The sequence below is a fragment of the Rhineura floridana genome, chromosome 2, assembly GCF_030035675.1.
Source record: "Rhineura floridana isolate rRhiFlo1 chromosome 2, rRhiFlo1.hap2, whole genome shotgun sequence".
Lineage (NCBI taxonomy): Eukaryota > Metazoa > Chordata > Lepidosauria > Squamata > Rhineuridae > Rhineura > Rhineura floridana.
In genome coordinates, this window is record NC_084481.1 from 14,548,143 (window position 1) to 14,569,197 (window position 21,055).

Genomic DNA, 21,055 nt, shown 5'->3' on the forward strand with positions numbered 1-21,055 from the left:
AAGGAAGGCTATGTAGAAAAGACATAAGAAACTGTGGGTTTCCACCATCAGACATGCTTTGGGCACTGCACATGCATTCCAGAGAGGTTTCCCACCCAATTCAGAACTTCTTGTGTCTGTATGGCACACACAAGGGCATATATGTATTAGAAAATATAGCGAATATGTACAGGAAAAGAATAAGGAAATGAGGTGCCCATCACAAAAGATGGTTTGGGGCACCATAAAACACACTTCATTGAATCTGTCTTCTCTGAGATGTCATCCATGAATGCTTTTGAGTGTCAGCTATGAAATTACATCTTCAAGAAATCGTTGTTTAACCTGCCACGTTTCCTTCTGTCGCCAATACCAATGGCTTTGTAAACTAATAATATTTGAGTAAGGTGAGTAAAATTAAAAATAAAAAAAATCCCATCAGAGATCATACACTTCATCTTACAACAACCCTTTTAAAGAGAGACCTTGTCCCAGTGTGCGTCTGTATTGGAATTATATTTAAGATGTTTTCAGTCATGTTTTGTAATTTTCAAAAGGTGTTTTTCAATGTTTTATATTTGATTTTGTAAAGATCTTTTGATTTAAATATGTTTTTAAAAGACTTGGGGGGGTATCACTTTTTTGCCACCCTGGGCTAATGCTGGAGGAAGGACAGGATAGAAATACAATATTTTTTTTAATTTCTTTTAATATTATACAAACATTTAACATAGATAATATAACAATATAAAAGTAACCCTAATCCCCCCTCCCTAGAGCCATTATTTATGAATTGATTTAGTGTATATGCAAAGCTGTAGAAATAAAAAATCAAGTATTAATATACAAGTGAGTGTTTTGAAGCTTGAATATTTAGCATAACATAATCATAATTAAGAGATATAAAATTATAAGGAATTAATTAATTGCTCAGGAAAACCAAATAGCCTTTGCTGATGGGGAAAGTTGTTTGTGTAGATCTTGTTGTGAAGTGAAGTCGATCAATCTCCACCATATTGACATATGTCTTAGCCACTGCAAAGAGCCCTGGCCTGCTTCCTTGCAAATTCCTGCTGTTTGGATCTATTTGTGCTAATACTGGAGGAAGGACAGGATAGGAATATAATAAATAAACAAATACATACATACAACCATACTTTTAGAGGTACTTTTTGTTTACTATATATATTAAAAAATTAACAAGTCAGTATTGTTGTTCGCTTGACTATTCAAAGAAATAACCATCTTCTTTATCATCAAAGATAAGGATCCAGGTGGGGAAAAACACCCTGGGGCCGGGATGTAGGTCAGACTCTCAGCTGATTGCCAAAATATCCATCAGTTTGCTGTGTGTATCCTGAAACAGCGATCCGTCGTTTCATGCCTCCACACCAATTGGCTGCAATTGAAAACTAACTTAAGTTACCATTCCAGTTCACCTTGCCTAACAGTTAGCACCACAGTTATATTTGCAAATGTGGAGATTTCCTTTAAGATGTCATGGAAATATTGAAGTTCTGCATTAGATGCTGAAGAACAGATAATACATGCTTTCGTTCAAGAAGTACAGTATTTGAACAAAGAAGGTTACAGAAATGAGACGTCTTGTTGGGGTAGGATATCTACTAAGCTTTATAGAAACCCTGAGAAGTGTAAGAAGTGGCTTTATAATTTATGGAAGGAAGATCGAAGAGCCCTGAGAAGTAGAACTTTGGGAGAAGCTGGGATCAAAAGGTTTTATATTTGGAAGAAGCCAGAAGATTCTTCATCTTATGTTCAATGTGATTGTTGCAATGATTCGTTTCACCCAAAGTGTATAGGTTATAAATCTGCACAGGAGTTGGTTGATATTACACCATGGTTTTGTCCAGCATGTGAATCAGAACAGAACTGCCGTTTTAAACATAATATTTAAATTATGTACAATTTATTTTCTACACATGGGATCCAAACATGATTTTACAGCTAAGCCCCATTGAAATAAACATTTTACCATCCTCTGATGGATAATCCATATGTAGTTTTGACACCCCTGCTACTGTGATGTTCTGGAAGTTTATGAATATTCCAACTGCTCAGGGAACAAAGCTTTCAGAACGTTTTCAGTCCAGAGTTTATAAGAGAAGGGAAAGTTGCCATGTTGAGATGAAAAGTTCATCTAGAGTAGCTTTGTAGATGAATACTTCACAAGAGTACCTGTCTAGTGATCTGAAAGAAGTCTCTGGAGAAGGGAAGCCAAGGGACAGGGAGTCCAGAGGGAAAGTATCTGAAGCAAGGGTGTGGGTTAAGCAGTGGGAGAAACAGGAACCTGAGAGAAAGGTACAGAAAAAAGACTTGAGCAGAAACGGAACAAAGGTAAGAAGGAGCCACTGGGGAAGGGGTGCTTAGTAAACCAGGTCAGGCTGTATGCTATAGTTGGGGGAGGAAGAGCGGAGAGCTAGCATGAAATATTTTGTAATTAGGCCAATATCTAACTGTCTGAGATAAAGACTGTATACACATTACTGGCTTACAACACAACTCAGCTGTTCTTTTTCTCAATTTGGGTCACAGCTAGTTTGGGGGAAAACACATCAAAACGCAGTATTTCCTAAGAAACTACAGGATATATATAGCAGAGAGATGAACTGTAGCAAATATCATGTGTATGTTGCTTCCCAAACCAGCTGTGGGAGCGCACTGGATGCAGAGTCAATGGGATTGTGTACACTGCCGAACGTGCAATCTGCACTGGTAAAGCAGCTTCAAAGCCATCCTTTCATTCTGAATGAATATATTGCTTTGCTTATTTTGTAAAAATAAAACTGTTTGCCAACACCCTCCTTCTTCTGGAAGTGCAACTATCTAGCTCAGTTTCTGTGTGTGCAAATCCTTTCAATGGACAAGAGACCTCACATGCGCAAATGCCCTGCTGTACATAACTTTATCACTGTGTATGCTGACCTGAACCATTGGTACATAGGACTGAATCCAGCATTAGGTCTACCACAGTAGACCCATTGAAATGAATGGACCTAAAATAGTTATGTCTATTAATTTTAATGGGTTTGATCTGAGTAGGGCTTACATTAGATACAGCTCAGATGCATAAGAAGCCAGCTTAACTGTTAAATGTTGAGATAGCTTGCTAACAGAGTTACAGATTAACCTCCTGTGGAATTGGTTATATATGCATTTAGTATATACTATTCATAGTGACGCCATAAGTCGAAATCAACTTGAAGGCACATAACAACAACAATATATAATCTTATACATCCATAGCAGGAATTAAACAACAACAAAAAGTGTGTGGGGGGGAGAAATGGAAATTGTCGATTTAATTCAGTAAGGCTCTGTGCCAGAAAATAATGGAAAGTATACCTGATCACTTTAAAAGATTATAATGTACTATGTTTTTAAAAAACACTGAAAAGTGTATTTTACATGATTTTTGTGAGAAATGTCCCTACATGAGTACTTGATATGGCTAACGGGAGAATCACAGTCTTCATTTGGTACCCATGAAGGACAATATTTTGGATTTTGAAGAACTATAAAATAAGAACATTTAGTAGAACAGAGTATCCTCCAAGATCTTATGGTCTTACAAAGCATCCTCATTCACCTAGTAGCTTGAGCTGGTGGGTTTTCCAATTGGGAAGGAAATTGTCAGGCCTACTCTTATGCTTTCATGTACAGAAAATGGCAGGTAAAGTTTTAAGTGGCATGGGAATAAAAATCATCACCTTTTAATGTCAGCTCATCAAGCTCCTGTTAAAAGCACATGAGCTTTTGGCTCCTAAAAAATCGGCTATCCCACTGACGATTAAAGATGCTTATGGACACCTGGGCGGGGGGAGGAAACAAGAGCTGCACATTTTTCCTGGTCAATCTCCTTTAGTAAAAGGACATTTATTTAGTAGTGCACTTAGTGGCCATCATGGTACCCTCCAGATGTTGTGTATAGCAGCTCCTATCATCCCTGACTATTGGCCATGTTGGCTAGGACTGATGGGAACTGGAGTCTATTCTAAAACATATGAAGGCCACCACACTGGCTACCCTGTGTAATGAATGTCTAGTTATAAACACCTCAGGTGCTTATTGTTTCAGGTGGATGTTTTGCAAAGACAGTGCCGGTCACTGAGATATTTCACCCTGAAAAGTCTCAAGCTCAGACGCTTCGCACTGCTGAAGGTTCATAGAATTCCAAACCTGTTCACTGACTGTCCCAGACCGACTGACTTCCCAGAGTGTGTGTTTCACCAGTTCTGAAAATGTCACACTAAAACAGGATCGGAGTTTCTTGCTGAGAAGGACATAAAGAATGGGGTTAAGGCAACTATTGATGAAAGCAAAGCTGACAGAAAGAGGAATGGCATCCGGAAGCAAGCTGTGCAAGTAGCTATTATGGTGAGCAGACAGCTCAAGAATGCTAAATATATGGTATGGGGTCCAGCAAACAAAAAAAACCACGACGACAGCAAGAACAGTCCAGAAGAGCCTGCTGGAGGTCAGTATTGCACTCTTCTTCACCTGGCTGATCAGAAGAGAGTAGCAAACTATCATGGTTAACAGAGGGAAAAGATAGCCACAAATGAACCTTACCCAGGTCAGAACATGGTGTCGGAGTACAATGAGATCAAGGTCACTCGGGTGAAAGTTGTTGTAGCAAATGGTGATATTGTTTGGTAGCGTGAGTGTGTCTCTAAAATACAATGCAGGGCTTCCAATGAGCGTAGCCAAAATCCAAATGAAAGAAATCAAAAGGCAGGTCTTTTTGAGAGTCCGATACTTGTAAGAAAAGACGGGATGGATCAGATGGATATAACGGTCAAGGCTGATGGCCGTCAGGAAGAAGACACTGGCAAACATGTTGAACAAGGCAACAAAAGAGTTTGCTTTGCACAGCCACTTTCCAAAAGGCCAGTGAAAGCCCGTGGCCACATATGTAATATAAAGAGGGAGGAAAAGGACAAAGATTAAGTCTGCAATTGCCAGGTTGAGGAACCAGAGGGCAGTGACGGTCTTATCCCATTTAAAGCCCATAATCCAGATGACTATTGCATTGCCAGGCACTCCTAGAAGAAAAGCTGCGCCATGTAGCACAAGCGAAACCATTTGCACATGGCTGAGATGGGACTGGGGTGGCTGGTCCTCTTCATAATTTTCAAAGTATTCCGTAAAGTTGTCTTCGTACTCCATGAGATCAGCTGACGACATGGTCGCTGGCTGGCTGCTGAGAGGTCTGGGAATTAAAATAAATGAAGAATGGTGCAAGGAGGAAATGACAGGGAAATAGCACTCATCAAAATAAAAAAAATTCTAATGGCATGTGCTTAGCAGTGGCCTTTTATAGCAGCCTGCTGGCATCTATTTCCTATACAGGTCAAAGATTCAGCAATTAATCAATTATTTTACCCATCAAAATATTTATCTCCATAGCAAATTGAATGGATTAAGTCAGTGCAAATGGCTGATATCAATGGAGTGGCAAAGTATCAATGCATCCACTTGAGAGAACTATGGTTGTGCAAGACAAGGTTTGGCAGTGCCCTCTAACAGATATAGCGTACCACTCTGCTCAGCCCACCCTTCCCCTTTTAAATAACTTGGTGCTACCAGATAAGGGGGGAACTTGACTATAAGGCTGCCCCTTATCAATCAGCCTAAAAATAATAATAAAAAACCTTCCTTGGGTCTCCCTAAAGCCTCTCAAAGTAGTGCAGTTTTGTGGCTTCTAGGCGTGAGGGTGTTACATTGAGAACAGACTACATTAGGTTTATGCAATGCAAAAGTTTCAGAAAATCAGTATATTCCTTTTGCAGCAAAAAGGCAAACAAAGCAGAGAGTTAAATGCAATCATCTGTTCCTGGGTCTGATTACATATCCTGCAGAATTTTCTCTAGAGCTGCAACCCTTCCTTCTTTATTCTTACCATGCTGAGATCTGCCTTGATCTATCTGCCTCCAGGCTGCCTACCTGTTGATGTAACGTTTTACTACCTCCCCCCCCCGCCCATTCACTAGCTTTGCCCAGCAAGCCACAGCAAGTTCTGGTGCCCTTTAGATCAGGAGCATGCCAAATTGCTTGTCCGCAATGAAGTTTGACTTCCTCCTCATTTGAGCCCCCAGCCCAGGTCATTTGAGCCTACAGCAAATAAACAATGATATGCAAGAGACAAGAAAGATAGGCACCCCCATAAAATATGCAGCATTCCAGACAGAAGGAGAGTAGCAGAGTCCACACAAACAGTCCAGGGCAGCAAAGTCCAGTCCCTTCACACCATCCTACCTTTCAGAACGGCTGAAACGTAGCCTCTTATTGTCAAGTTTTGAGTCAGCAGCTCTGGCTGGGTACTTTGCTAATAACGTCTAAAATAGAAATCAGAGAAGAAGCAAAAAAGTATCAGTGAAAGAGGGAAAATTCTTTTGGAATGTTAGAAAGCAAAATAGTGTTTAAATCAAAGTTCTTGAAGAAAATCACATGGAAAAATAAAACCAAGCAATCCAATTAAGAAACTTGAAATTAAGAAATGAATAAACTTGGCATGAATGGTTTGTGAAACAGGATTATTCTGGGAAACTCAAGTATTTGCTGGTCCACTAATGTAGTCCCATCAAAATAGGTTAAGAGTGTGATACAACTCAGTGTTTATATACTGTGGGCTTCCTTTGGGACAATCAAATGCACTTATTTACTTCCACTGAAATCCATGCTTGCATCTTCAGTCCATGATAGTCCCCCACTTACCTGCTTGGCAGGTGGGGACAAATACAAGCTCCTTTATCCATACAATCCTAGGCTGGCTACAGGTGTGAGGGGAGAGAGGAACATGGCCTTGAATCAGACCACTGGTCCATCTAGCTCAATATTGTCTACACTAACTAGCAGTGGCTCTCCAGTGTTTCAGGCAGGGGTCTCTCCTAGCCCTGCCTGGAGATTTATTTGTTTGTTTATACACACACAGTAAAACCATATTGGCTGAATATCAGGAATCACTTCCTAACTATTAGAGCAGTGCAACAATAGAACCAATTACCTAGGGAAGTGGTGGGCTCACCAACACTGGAGGTCTTCAAAATGCAGCTGGACAGGCACCTGTTGGGTATGCTTTAACTTGGATTCCTGCATTGAGAAGGAGATTGGACTCGATGGCCTTATAGGCCCCTTCCAACTCTACTATTCCATTATTCTGTGTGTGTGTGTGTGTGTGTGTGGTATTATGTGCCTTCAAGTCGATTACAACTTACGGTGACCCTATGAATCAGTAACCTCCAATAGCATCTGTTGTAAACCACCCTGTTCAGAAAAAAAAATGAAATCATTGACTAACTATTGCAAAAAGATATGTTCTCAATTGCCTGCATAAGCCTGGCAGCAGAGAAAAGTTTTCAGCAGAGGTTTAAAAGTCAAAATAGAAGATGCCTGAGGTTGAACCTGGGACCTTTTCCATGCAAAGCATAAGCCTTACCACTGCTGCAGCCCTTTCCTTAAAAGGGAAACAGTCTTCTCTTCAGGAAGCAAAATGGATTTCCATTCAGTTACAACCTTGCAGTTTAAAAATGCAAATATTTGCATACACAGGGTTTTTTTTTCTTTAGGCCCGAATCTTATAAGCAACTACTTGTATATGAATCTCTCCATGTACACATGTAAAGCAGGAGGGAAAACCTTTGGCCCTCCCAATATTGCTGAATTGCCATCAGCCCTAGCAAGCATGGCCAATGGCCAGGGATGATGAAAGCTGTAGTTCAGCAACATCTGAAGAGTCAAAGGTTCCCCACACCTGATGTAAAGGATTGCACTGCTAGGCACATAAATGCATTAACAATCCACGCATATACTACCCCTCTCACATTTTAACCAAGAAGTTGTTTCTCAAGGCTGCAAATCCAAACACACCAATTTGGAAGCAAACTGCATTAAAAGCAACATGACTTAAATTTTAATTCAAGAGGATTGGAGTGTAAACTTTTAGCGCCAGATGAGATACCCCATCCTAAACACAGTTTACATGTGGCCCATAAATCAGGCCCACATGTTAATTTTTCCCTCTGTGGGTGAAAAGGCTTGCTTGTAGCATAAAGAGAGCTGCATGGGTCTGTTTGTTGCCGGCTGCAAGTATACAGATAAGGCAGCCACTGTGTCTATCGGTGGGACACCTGGGAAGAAAACCCCAGATACCCAAGGGATGCTGGATTTTCAGTCGTTATCAGATTTTGTTTTGTTTTTCAGATCACAGACCAATAACATTAGATACATTAATAAAGCACACACCTAATTTTAAAAAGTTAAAAACAAATCTATGCAACTTTCTTTTCTTTTTTCAATAAGCCAATAAAAACATTCTGGTGATACCCACTGAAGTCAGGAAAAAGTCGGTAATATGGGAAGAAACATCCCTTAAATAAAACAATACCATAATCTTCCCGGAAGAGTTCTTCAAGGAGAGAGGATCAACTATTGGAAATACATGGTTCAATTCAAGCTGGTGGGTTGGGTCTGCATGGGGTTAAAAAGGGTAGATAGAGGGACCACCTCCTGGTTCCTAGGTTACACCTATCCTTTGATCTTCTGCTAATTCTTCCTTCCTGTGTAAACCGGTATTCTTAGGATGCTGACCATATCTTCCAGCTTCTTTGTTCTCTTGAACAAGAGACATTTTGTCTTTGTCTCTCTCCTCAAACCTTAAGGCAAACACTAGACTCAGCGTTTGCATCTCCAATTTATCTAGATAGCTAGATGTAGAACTCTTTCCTATCAAGTATGTATTTCTAGGATAAATAAGGTTTTTTAAGCTCAGTGTGACTAATTCCAGGGAAGATGTGCTATTCAGCAAGGATTCACACACACACAAAGCTCACTCAGGTACTTCTTTGCTACTCTGTAATATCAGTCTCCCTCTATGCTCGCCATACAAGTTCCAATGCCAAAGAACATGATCAACACACCTTATTGCTCCAGTTCCACATAGATACAAACCGGGGTCCAGTTAACAGTGCAGAAGGCAGCCAATTGAAATGAGTGAGCATAAATGCTCTCCTATATTTGGAGACAATGAATGTACACAGGTATGAACATAAGAACATAAGAAGAGCCTGCTGGATCAGGCCAGTGGCCCATCTAGTCCAGCATCCTGTTCTCACAGTGGCCAACCAGGTGCCTGGGGGAAGCCCGCAAGCAGGACCCGAGTGCAAGAACACTCTCCCCTCCTGAGGCTTCCGGCAACTGGTTTTCAGAAGCATGCTGCCTCTGACTAGGGTGGCAGAGCACAGCCATCATGGCTAGTAGCCATTGATAGCCCTGTCCTCCATGAATTTGTCTAATCTTTTAAAGCCATCCAAGCTGGTGGCCATTACTGCATCTTGTGGGAGCAAATTCCATAGTTTAACTATGCGCTGAGTAAAGAAGTACTTCCTTTTGTCTGTCCTGAATCTTCCAACATTCAGCTTCTTTGAATGTCCACGAGTTCTAGTATTATGAGAGAAGGAGAAGAACTTTTCTCTATCCACTTTCTCAATGCCATGCATAATTTTATACACTTCTATCATGTCTCCTCTGACCCGTCTTGTCTCTAAACTAAAAAGCCCCAAATGCTGCAACCTTTCCTCGTAAGGGAGTCGCTCCATCCCCTTGATCATTCTGGTTGCCCTCTTCTGAACCTTTTCCAACTCTAGAATATCCTTTTTGAGATGAGGCGACCAGAACTGTACACAGTATTCCAAATGCAGCCGCACCATAGATTTATACAACGGCATTATGATATCGGCTGTTTTATTTTCAATACCTTTCCTAATTATCGCTAGCATGGAATTTGCCTTTTTCACAGCTGCCGCACACTGGGTCGACATTTTCATCGTGCTGTCCACTACAACCCCGAGGTCTCTCTCCTGGTCTGTCACCGCCAGTTCAGACCCCATGAGCGTATATGTGAAATTAAGATTTTTTGCTCCAATATGCATAATTTTACACTTGTTTATATTGAATTGCGTTTGCCTTTTTTTCCGCCCATTCACTCAGTTTGCTGACGACACTAAAGTGTTCAGGGTTGTTAAAACAAAAAGGGATTGCGAAGAGCTCCAAAAAGACCTCTCCAAACTGAGTGAATGGGCGGAAAAATGGCAAACGCAATTCAATATAAACAAGTGTAAAATTATGCATATTGGAGCAAAAAATCTTAATTTCACATATACGCTCATGGGGTCTGAACTGGCGGTGACAGACCAGGAGAGAGACCTCGGGGTTGTAGTGGACAGCACGATGAAAATGTCGACCCAGTGTGCGGCAGCTGTGAAAAAGGCAAATTCCATGCTAGCGATAATTAGGAAAGGTATTGAAAATAAAACAGCCGATATCATAATGCCGTTGTATAAATCTATGGTGCGGCTGCATTTGGAATACTGTGTACAGTTCTGGTCGCCTCATCTCAAAAAGGATATTCTAGAGTTGGAAAAGGTTCAGAAGAGGGCAACCAGAATGATCAAGGAGCCACTTCACTGCTCACTCCTAATTCTAGGTCATTAATGAACAAGTTGAAAAGTACAGGTCCCAATACCGATCCTTGAGGGACTCCACTTTCTACAACCCTCCATTGGGAGAACTGTCCGTTTATTCCTACTCTCTGCTTTCTGCTTCTTAACCAATTCCTTATCCACAAGAGGACCTCTCCTCTTATTCCATGACTGCTAAGCTTCCTCAGAACTCTTTGGTGAGGTACCTTGTCAAACGCTTTTTGAAAGTCTAAGTACACTATGTCCACTGGATCACCTCTATCTATATGCTTGTTGACACTCTCAAAGAATTCTAATAGGTTACTGAGACAGGACTTTCCCTTGCAGAAGCCATGCTGGCTCTGCTTCAGCAAGGCTTGTTTTTCTATGTGCTTAGTTAATCTAGCTTTAATAATACTTTCTACCAGTTTTCCAGGGACAGAAGTTAAGCTCACTGGCCTGTAATTTCCAGGATCCCCTCTGGACCCCTTTTTGAAGATTGGCGTTACATTTGCCACTTTCCAGTCCTCAGGCACGGAGGAGGACCCGAGGGACAAGTTACATATTTTAGTTAGCAGATCAGCAATTTCACATTTGAGTTCTTTGAGAACTCTTGGGTGGATGCCATCCGGGCCCAGTGATTTGTCAGTTTTTATATTGTCCATTAAGCCTAGAACTTCCTCTCTCGTTACCACTATTTTTCTCAGTTCCTCAGAATCCCTTCCTGCAAATGTTAGTTCAGGTTCAGGGATCTGCCCTGTATCTTCCACTGTGAAGACAGATGCAAAGAATTCATTTAGCTTCTCTGCAATCTCCTTATCGTTCTTTAGTACACCTTTGACTCCCTTATCATCCAAGGGTCCAATCACCTCCCTAGATGGTCTCCTGCTTTGAATGTATTTATAGAATTTTTTGTTGTTGGTTTTTATGTTCTTAGCAATGTGCTCCTCAAATTCTTTTTTAGCATCCCTTATTGTCTTCTTGCATTTCTTTTGCCAGAGTTTGTGTTCTTTTTTATTTTCTTCATTCGGACAAGACTTCCATTTTCTGAAGGAAGACTTTTTGCCTCTAAGAGCTTCCTTGACTTTGCTCGTTAACCATACTGGCATCTTCTTGGCCCTGGCGGTACCTTTTCTGATCTGCAGTATGCACTCCAGTTGAGCTTCTAATATAGTGTTTTTAAACAACTTCCAAGCATTTTCGAGTGATGTGACCCTCTGGAGTTTGTTTTTCAGCTTTCTTTTTACCAATCCCCTCATTTTTGTGACGTTTCCTCTTTTGAAGTCAAATGTGACCGTGTTGGATTTTCTTGGCAATTGGCCATTTACATGTATGTTTAATTTAATAGCACTGTGGTCACTGCTCCCAATCGGTTCAACAACACTTACATCTCGCACCAGGTCCCGGTCCCCACTGAGGATTAAGTCCAGGGTTGCCGTCCCTCTGGTCAGTTCATGACCAACTGGTCTAGGGAATAGTCATTTAGAATATCTAGAAACTTTGCTTCTTTGTCATTGTTAGGATGGAAAATTTTGAATTGATTTGTTCCATGTGAAATAGATCTTTAGTAAAAGCCAATGTTAAGTTGTCTGACATGCAAGGGTTAAGGGATGAAGGTTGACACTGGAACAACAAGTGAGATTCACATACAACTGTATCATTTTGTGTGCTGTGCGTAACTATGCCAGGCCGAGGTTTCCAAGACTCCCTCCACTCCCACCTTTCCACTCCCACCTTTGTGCTTTGTGCAATCTGCCTAGTGATAGAAGAATATATCTATGCTTGTGAGAACTGTAACTCTTAGACCTCACTGGACTGGCAAGAGCTGTCTGTGTGTCTCCGTTTGCAAACGAAATAAAGAAGGCTTTGGTCTGAAACCTTGAGTCTCACGTTGTTTGAGTATTGGGATCTCATCCAGCGGTACAAACCTCAGAATTGAGTGCAACAACTTGGCGAGCCAGCCAGGAGATTCCTCTGGTGACCCGTCGGCTACTTGGGCCGCGCCGGAGAGCCTGGGGTAGAGCGCTCCAGGTCGTATTGGCCTGCCCTGGGGCCGGGCAGACGGAGAGCAAGTAGCACGATGGTATCAATTGAGGACTCCCTTTTAGAGACTCAAGCAAACCAACGCTCATCCGGATGCGGATTCCCCTTCCCAACGAAACCCAGTAAGCATTGCGGAAATCCAAGGGAAGGTGGGAGGATGAGAGCCTACTGAAAAGCCCAGGGATCCTGTGAGATGTGGAATCCTCAACTGACCCAGTGCGTGCGTGTGGTGTGTGCCAGTTGGGTCAGGGTTGTGAAGCAACCAGGTGAAAACCCCAAGAATGGGAAGTAGGGGCATCCAAACGAAAAGGAGGACACCCCTTAGTTTAGTGTTAAAACATAAAAATCGGTTTTTGGGGAGATAGGGGGAGGGGATAGTGTTTAACAAGGGAATAGTATCTAATAAGGGAATGAAAATGTGTTGCCAGAAGGTGTGGCCAAGTTGGGGAGTACGCTGGCCAGAGGGAGGAACGTTTGATTTAAATGTTATTCAAGCTGTTTCTAAGCAGACTAGTGAGGAAATAATGAAGGACCTTTGTAAACAGAGCGAGTAAAGGCTACGGAATATACAAAGGGAAATAAGAGTGGTATTGGGAATGATCTTGTTTAAATAGAAGTGTATGAACTGAGTACTCAAATGTGAGTGTCTGTGTGAAGGTGTGAATTGAGTGTCTGTGGGAATGGTAGAAGGGAAATGTTTCCTCCCTGTGTTGTCACTTCCTAAAATATGTTGTTGTTGTTGTTTTTCCTTGCTGCGTGAATTGGCTGTCCATGTCCTTGTTTGGCACAGGATTCAAAGAATTTAAGTAGCGTTTAGTAATCTTTTAAGTTGGTATGAAGAGATTTGCTTTGTTTGTTTAAAGCAAGGCTTGAAGAGAGGAAAAGGAACAAGAGATTTTTGCCAGAATTTCATGCCCTCCTTGGCAGGAGAGGGAGAGAGGAAAAGGTATTTTAAAACTAAGGCTTGAAGAGAGATAGAGGAAGGGAGGTTGAGGAACATCAGAGCTCCCACACACATGTGTACTACGCTCTCAAGGAATGCATGAAGGACTGCAGGGAGAGAGAGCCGGGGAGACTCTGGGTCTCGGTGTAAAACCTTGAGACCAAGAGATTTCTTCCTGGTTTTGGATCAGAGCTCTTCCACATAGCTTCGGCTGTATTCAACCGCCCACTCCGGTCACAGGATAGGTAATCTTTCTTACCTTTCACCTCCAATAGTAACAGGGTCCTTTGATTTCTTAAGTTTAAAGTTATGAATGAGTTAGGATGTTAATGATAGATGCTGCCACGCACCCAAGTAATTTTGTGGCGCTTTCTTGCTCTTTCTCTCAATAAAATCAGGCTTTGCTTTGTTTTGGTGTGGACCTGCATTTCTTGGGTTGAATATATACACCATTTAAGCACATTTCAGGGCAAAGCGCTTGTTTTATCTCTAGCAAGAGATCCCTTCCTCTCAAGAAGGTGTGCTTCATGGGACATGAGGGTGGCAAATGCACACACTCAGGTTCCCAAGAGCACATGTAGCCAAGTTCTGAATGTAACTGGAATTTATTTCTTACTATGTTTTGATGTCTTTTGTTTTAAAGTGAGTGGGGAAATGTCCTTTAAAATGCTGTGGTAAATCCAGAGGTTAAGGTATAGAAATTCCCTGGCACATTATTATCCCCCTCCCCTTCTGTCCTTGGCAACAAAGCTTTGGCAAGCGGTGGCCGTGATTGTGACACAGCAATTAGCCAACATTGAGACTGGAGAGAAGGTTAACTCATTAAGCTACTAAAGGGGTTCCCTAAACTGGGTCAAATCCATTTTGAAAGCCCTTGATAACACTTGTGTCTCCCTCCCCTTCGAAAAGTCCTGGGAAACGATGCCTTGTAAGTATTTTGAGCCAGTGGGGCTAGGTACTTGGAAAAGGTGGAAACAGGATTTGCACTGGGAATGTTCAGTGCTCTGGCTGGCAGAGACTTTTAACTAGTTTCTGTCCCTTGAGATACCCCCCCCTCTGGCTTTTCTCTTTTGAGAGTCAATCTGGGAGAAAAAGCTGGTGACAACAGCTTTACTCATGAGTGACTTGATTTGGGAATGTGGCATTTGAAGGTGGCTCATACCTGAATTTATTTTGAAACAAGGTTTGGTTGTTTGTGTGCACTATTGTATTCCTTGCATTTTGGCTTTTGGTGTTGGAGATTTCTAAGCTATGGCAAAAAGTGGTAGCCATGGAGGGAATAAAACGCTTTATGAGTTCAGTAGAGTGCCTATTGAAAATAGAGAAATGGTTGATTAAGAAAGGAAGGTGTGTGTGGGATGATGATTGTTTTAGGACGGATGACCCTATGAAAACCATGACTGAGGCCTATGCGGGATATTGCAAAGAGTGCAGGCCTTCCAAATCAAAGAAAAGTGCTGCAGCTGCTTGGGTACTTTATAATGCATGTTAGGATTTGTTAGATTTGTTAGAGGAAGAATGCAAGAAAAGTCAGGAGTCAGGTAGAGGAAGCCTTTGAAATAGAGCGCCTCCATTTGACTGAGGCTGAGGAAAGGGAGTATAGAGAGATGGTTCTGAAAGTTTTGAGCTTCCTTAAAGCAGGCAAAAGTATAGGGATATCACCCCTAATGAAGGGTGGTATGTGGAAGGAACCCATAGTTTTTATGGGGCCAGTTGTAAGATTGAGGCATACAGGATGTAGACAGAAGGTTTTGAGCAAATGAGTGAGTTGTTTTTAGGGAGAAGAAAAAAGAGAATAATGTTAGAGTCTTTTTTCCCTCTGATCCAGTACGGGGTTTAGTTCTCACACTGAAGCTCATTCTCTATGTATGTATGTGTCTACAACCCCTCCTTCTTTCCCCCGTTTGATAGGCACACAGCCAAGAGAGCAAAGCAGCTCCTTGCAGCCTGATATCTTTCAGTATATTGTGTAATTGTGGTTGTTTCCCTGCATGTAAATTATGATTTAATTACAGGAATTAATTCTTGACTGAACTGCACAGACAGAGGGTCTTCTTTATGCATTTGTACATGATTAAGAAGTCTAATCCTTTTTATTTCATTTGCTTTTTTAATTATAGGATGGAGCAGAAGCATATGCTATAATGTTTGTTTTGATTTTATATAGTGTTAAGAAATTAAGTTTTTTTATTGTCTGGTTTAAAGTATAAGTATATTTTGGTAATTTAAGAAAGTTTCTTAAAGCTGTTTTCTTCAGTCTGTGCAGAAGCTGTAAAGTAACCCCCCTTTTACTTTTCATGGCTACTTTCATGAGCAACCTCTGTATCAGAGGCTAGAGAAACTTGAAGGCCTTTAGAATGTGTAGTCATGTTGTGTGTTTTGTCTGTCTGTTGCAACACAATATTTTGGTTTTTGTTCACTTTTGAGCAGAAGTCTCATCTGGCCATGGGTGTGTTTTATTTTTATATTTTCTTTCCTGTGCTGAAGCATTTTCTCCCAAAGGAACATTTTCTTTTTGTGTGAGACACAGGAGATTTATTGCAGGCATTTTGATTGGAGCCTCATATGAAGCTGGTACCAACACTTTGGGCCTTTACATAGCTATGCAACAGATGTGATATTCTCTAGCATGTGCTAACAGCATAGAGGCCTGCTTAATTCTTCCACAGCCATGGAAACTGGCAAGTTTATTTAGGCCATCAACCTGATTTCTTCTGACGAGATGTCCCGTGTTGTGCAAGTTTGCAAACTTTGTTACAGTCATTCGGGGTGAGGAGGGAATGATTATTTTTTTCATCATTCCAGGACAGTTCAGTTACAGCTTACACTGAACATGACCAGCTGGGTTTCCAGAGGATGAACTCTGTACAAGCCACTCTGCAGTATGATTCAAGACCCAGACACTTGTTTTATTTCCATTGTAATATTGAATGTAATGTTTTATGAATTGTCCTTTAAGGATGTGTTGATCATTGCTATTTTTACTTTCATAATTCATATGTTATGGCTGTTTTAGCTTTTCAAATTCCTCTGAGTGATTTTGTAACAGGGGATTTACAGAATTTGGCTATTTCAGATGTGGAGTTCACCAGTATAGAGTTTTGGGCCCATTTGTTTACTTTCCCATTCTGTTATAACAATGGTTTGGAACAGTGCAAGCTACACGTCAGATAACACATGATCGTCATGCAGTCATACATATCATAGCTAAGCTCTCACAGACAGAGACACATGGATGGTGGAATTCTGTTTGGCTGGGATGTGGACGCCAAGGAGGTTAAAACCTTATAATGTACCCCATTGTGGTGGTTCTGGTTTTCCAGAAAATTCGGATCTTTGTCTAATTGGCCCTTGAATGTGTCTTCATCACATATAGCACAGTATTGGAAGTCAGCATCGGAGCCTGGGGGCAGAACTGTGAAAGGACGTATACGTCTACATTTCAAAGAGGGGGGAGTGATATGGCTTGGCTAACCCCATGTTAGTTCAAGTGGACTCTAGGAGGTGCAAGGCCAAGAGCTATAACTCCCACCCCATCTCTCACACACACACACCTGATGGTATGGCTGGTGATGCGTTCCAGAGGTTTTGTGCAAAGGAAAACAAGGGCAGAGCTAAATGCTGTTGCATAAATGTTATTTTATTCCTTGGTGTATACACCCCCACCCACAGTGAATCCCATTGTTCGTTAGAAAGAGTCTTAGTTTTTTAGTGTCAATTAGAAGCACACATGCAGATATATACATACGTGTATCATAAGCTTGTGGATTGGGGACGTACAATCCCAAAGATATTGGACTGCCCAGATCCTTTTTGGTATGATGTAACTCAAATACCAGAAGGACTGGTAAAGGTAAAAATTGTAGGCCATCCATGTCAAAAAGCAGCAGTGGTATTGCAGCATAAGCATACAGGGAAATTCACCAGCTTGAATGGGGTATGAAGAAGATTTTAGAAGATTTTGCCAGGGGCACAGCCTGACCAAATAAGCTCCCACGTTAAGGTGGAAGGCATTGATGAGATAAAGCAAAATCTTCACTTCACATGGCCTCAGTTGGTCAAAATTGGAGATGAACATATACAGCATGAATTTTTGGTATTCCCAAAATTGTCCTGTTGCCTTACTGGACAGGGACATTTTAACAAAACTGCAAGCTTTCATTTCCTTTGAAGGGAACCTGATGAGAGTCACTATTCCTAAATGTTGTAGCTCTTCATATCAAATGGCCCTGAGGGGGGTGATGCAACATAAGCCTGCCTCAGGAGCGAGGTTTGAGAAGGTCTCCAACCCCTTATCCAATAGTTCCTGAAGCATGGATAATATTCTGGTCTGTGGAGAAAAGGCAAAAAGGGCCTTGGTCCTTGAAAGAAGGGAAGCAATATGCCAAGCCCCAGAACTCCAGAAGAACTGAGAGCTTTCTGGGACTAGTGAGGTTTTGCAGACAATGGATCCCTGAGTGTGGAGTAAAAGCAACTGTTTTGTGTGAATCCCTGACAAAGGAGGGGCTAAAAGGATTGAAAATGGACTAAATTAATGGAAAAAGCATTTAGGGAGTTGAAACAAGCCCTAAGCAATCAAGTTTCAACCCCCACATGCTTTTGAGGGAGGATTGTTAGGATGGAAAATTTTGAATTGATTTGTTCCATGTGAAATAGATCTTTAGTAAAAGCCAATGTTAAGTTGTCTGACATGCAAGGGTTAAGGGATGAAGGTTGACACTGGAACAACAAGTGAGATTCACATACAACTGTATCATTTTGTGTGCTGTGCGTAACTATGCCAGGCCGAGGTTTCCAAGACTCCCTCCACTCCCACCTTTCCACTCCCACCTTTGTGCTTTGTGCAATCTGCCTAGTGATAGAAGAATATATCTATGCTTGTGAGAACTGTAACTCTTAGACCTCACTGGACTGGCAAGAGCTGTCTGTGTGTCTCCGTTTGCAAACGAAATAAAGAAGGCTTTGGTCTGAAACCTTGAGTCTCACGTTGTTTGAGTATTGGGATCTCATCCAGCGGTACAAACCTCAGAATTGAGTGCAACAACTTGGCGAGCCAGCCAGGAGATTCCTCTGGTGACCCGTCGGCTACTTGGGCCGCGCCGGAGAGCCTGGGGTAGAGCGCTCCAGGTCGTATTGGCCTGCCCTGGGGCCGGGCAGACGGAGAGCAAGTAGCACGATGGTATCAATTGAGGACTCCCTTTTAGAGACTCAAGCAAACCAACGCTCATCCGGATGCGGATTCCCCTTCTGGCAAGAGCTGTCTGTGGGTCTCCGTTTGCAAACGAAATAAAGAAGGCTTTGGTCTGAAACCTTGAGTCTCACGTTGTTTGAGTATTGGGATCTCATCCAGCGGTACGAACCTCAGAATTGAGTGTAACAGTCATGACTGGAACACATATGCGGCCAGTCTATGTCCTGGTAGTTGAAGTCACCCATTACTACCACATTTCCTAGTTTGGATGCTTCCTCAATTTCATATCTCATCTCAAGGTCTCCCTGAGCATTTTGATCAGGGGGACGATAGATCGTTCCCAGTATTAAGTCCCTCCTGGGGCATGGTATCGCCACCCACAACGATTCTGTGGAGGAGTCTGCCTCTTTTGGGGTTTCGAGCTTGCTGGATTCAATGCCTTCTTTCACGTATAGAGCGACTCTGCCACCAATACGTCCTTCCCTGTCCTTCCGATATAGCTTATATCCAGGGATAACCGTATCCCACTGGTTTTCTCCATTCCACCAGGTCTCCGTTATGCTCACTATATCAATGCTCTCCTCTAAGACCAAGCACTCCAGTTCTCCCATCTTGGTTCAGAGGCTCCTAGCATTAGCGTACAGGCACTTGTAAGCAGTGTATCTCTTCAAGTGTCTTTGGCACTTGTGGTTTGGCCTGTGGTAATTTTGCTCTTCTGAATTTATATCCTGTGCCCCTGCTCTCACAATGCCTACTTCTAGGCCTACCCCTTTTAAAATTTCATCATTTCTTTGGTTTTTATCCCAGGGGGGAGGTTTATTCCGAACCGGACCTTCCTCAGCTCCTGTCGGGTTTCCCCCCTCAGTCAGTTTAAAAACTGCTCTGCTACCTCTATCACTTCCATAATTTGGAGAATTGTTAAGGATCAAGGCAGTGGTAAATGCATCCTTGGAAGAGGGTGCAATGCCATCAGCCCTCAGGGAGGCAGTAATAAAGCCCATCTTGAAAAAGCCCTCCTTGGACCCCCAAGAGTTAAATAACTTTTGCCCAGTCTCTAATTTACCATTCTTGGGCAAGGTGATTGAGCGAGTGGTGGCCAAACAGTTACAGACACACTTGGATGAAGCAGATTATCTAGATCCATTCCAATCGGGCTTCAGGACTGGACATGGAACTGAAACAGCCTTGGTTGCCCTGGTGGATGATATGAGGAGGGCGTTGGATAGAGGAGAATATACTTTCCTAGTCCTCCTGGATCTCTCAGCGGCTTTCGATACCGTCGACCACGGTATCCTTTTGGATTGCCTGGAGGGATTGGGAATTGGGGGCACTGTTTTACGGTGGCTCCATTCCTATCTCTCAGACAGGCACCAACGGGTGGCATTGGGGGATGAGGTTTCAGACCCTTGGTCTCTCAATTGTGGAGTGCCACAGGGCTCTATCCTCTCCCCCATGCTATTCAACATCTATGTAAAGCCACTGGGGGCCATCATCAGGAGATTTGGGCTGCAGTGTCACCAATATGCGGATGACACTCAGCTATATTTCTCGTTTAAGTCCTCACCAGAATTGGCTGTGGACACCATGTCCAAGTGCCTGGACTCCGTCAGTGAATGGATGGGAAGGAATAGGCTGAAACTGAACCCCGACAAGACCGAGGTGTTGCTCGTGGGGGACAAGAGAAGGTTGGGAGATATGGACCTGGTGTTTAATGGGGTAAAATTGCCCCTGAAAGACCAGGTCCGTAGCATTGGGGTCATTCTTGACTCCCAGCTGTCCATGGAGGCTCAGGTTTCGGCAGTGAGCCGGGCGGCTTGGTATCAACTTCATCTGATACGGAGGCTGCAACCCTACCTTCCTGCCCATCTGCCCCCACGGGTGATACATGCTCTGGTCTCCTCCTGCTTAGACTACTGTAATGCGCTCTACGTGGGGTTACCCTTGAAAACAGTCCGGAAATTACAGCTGATACAGAATGTGGCAGCACGTTTGATTAAGAACAGCAGTCGCCGTGATCATATCACTCCGGTGTTAGTCGATCTACACTGGTTACCAGTTGTCTACCGGGCCCAATTCAAGGTGTTGGTGCTGACCTTTAAAGCCCTATACGGTCTCGGCCCAGTTTATCTAAAGGAGCGCCTCCAGCATCACCAATTATGCCGCCCGACAAGATCAGCCACACAAGACCTTCTCTCGGTCCCACCAGTTAAAACAGCTAGGCTGATGTGGACCAGAGAGAGGGCATTTTCTATTGTGGCCCCCACCCTCTGGAATTCCCTTCCTTTCGATCTTCGTCATGCCCCCTCCCTGATAAGTTTCCGCTGGGTCTTGAAGACCTGGCTGTTTGGCAGGCCTATGGGAATTCTGGGATGGGTTAGCTTTTAATACTGTTTAGTTTAATTATTGAATGTGGTTTTTTGGTTT

At 42.5% G+C, this 21,055-nt stretch overlaps 1 protein-coding gene across 7 annotated transcripts in view; it reads right to left on the bottom strand.

Moving 5' to 3' along the window:
• Nucleotides 1-715: 715 nt before the first annotated feature.
• The window catches only part of CMKLR2 (chemerin chemokine-like receptor 2), a 51,880-nt gene continuing 31,540 nt past the window's right edge, over nucleotides 716-21,055 (bottom strand). For all 7 annotated transcript variants that reach the window (XM_061607877.1, XM_061607882.1, XM_061607880.1 and 4 more), the window contains exons 2-3: nucleotides 6,256-6,335; nucleotides 716-5,209 (exon numbers count right to left, since the gene is read on the bottom strand). In XM_061607877.1, coding sequence (XP_061463861.1) covers nucleotides 4,102-5,184 — 1,083 coding nt within the window. In that variant the 5' untranslated portion in view covers nucleotides 5,185-5,209; nucleotides 6,256-6,335 and the 3' untranslated portion in view covers nucleotides 716-4,101. The remainder of the gene's footprint in view (nucleotides 5,210-6,255; nucleotides 6,336-21,055) is intronic.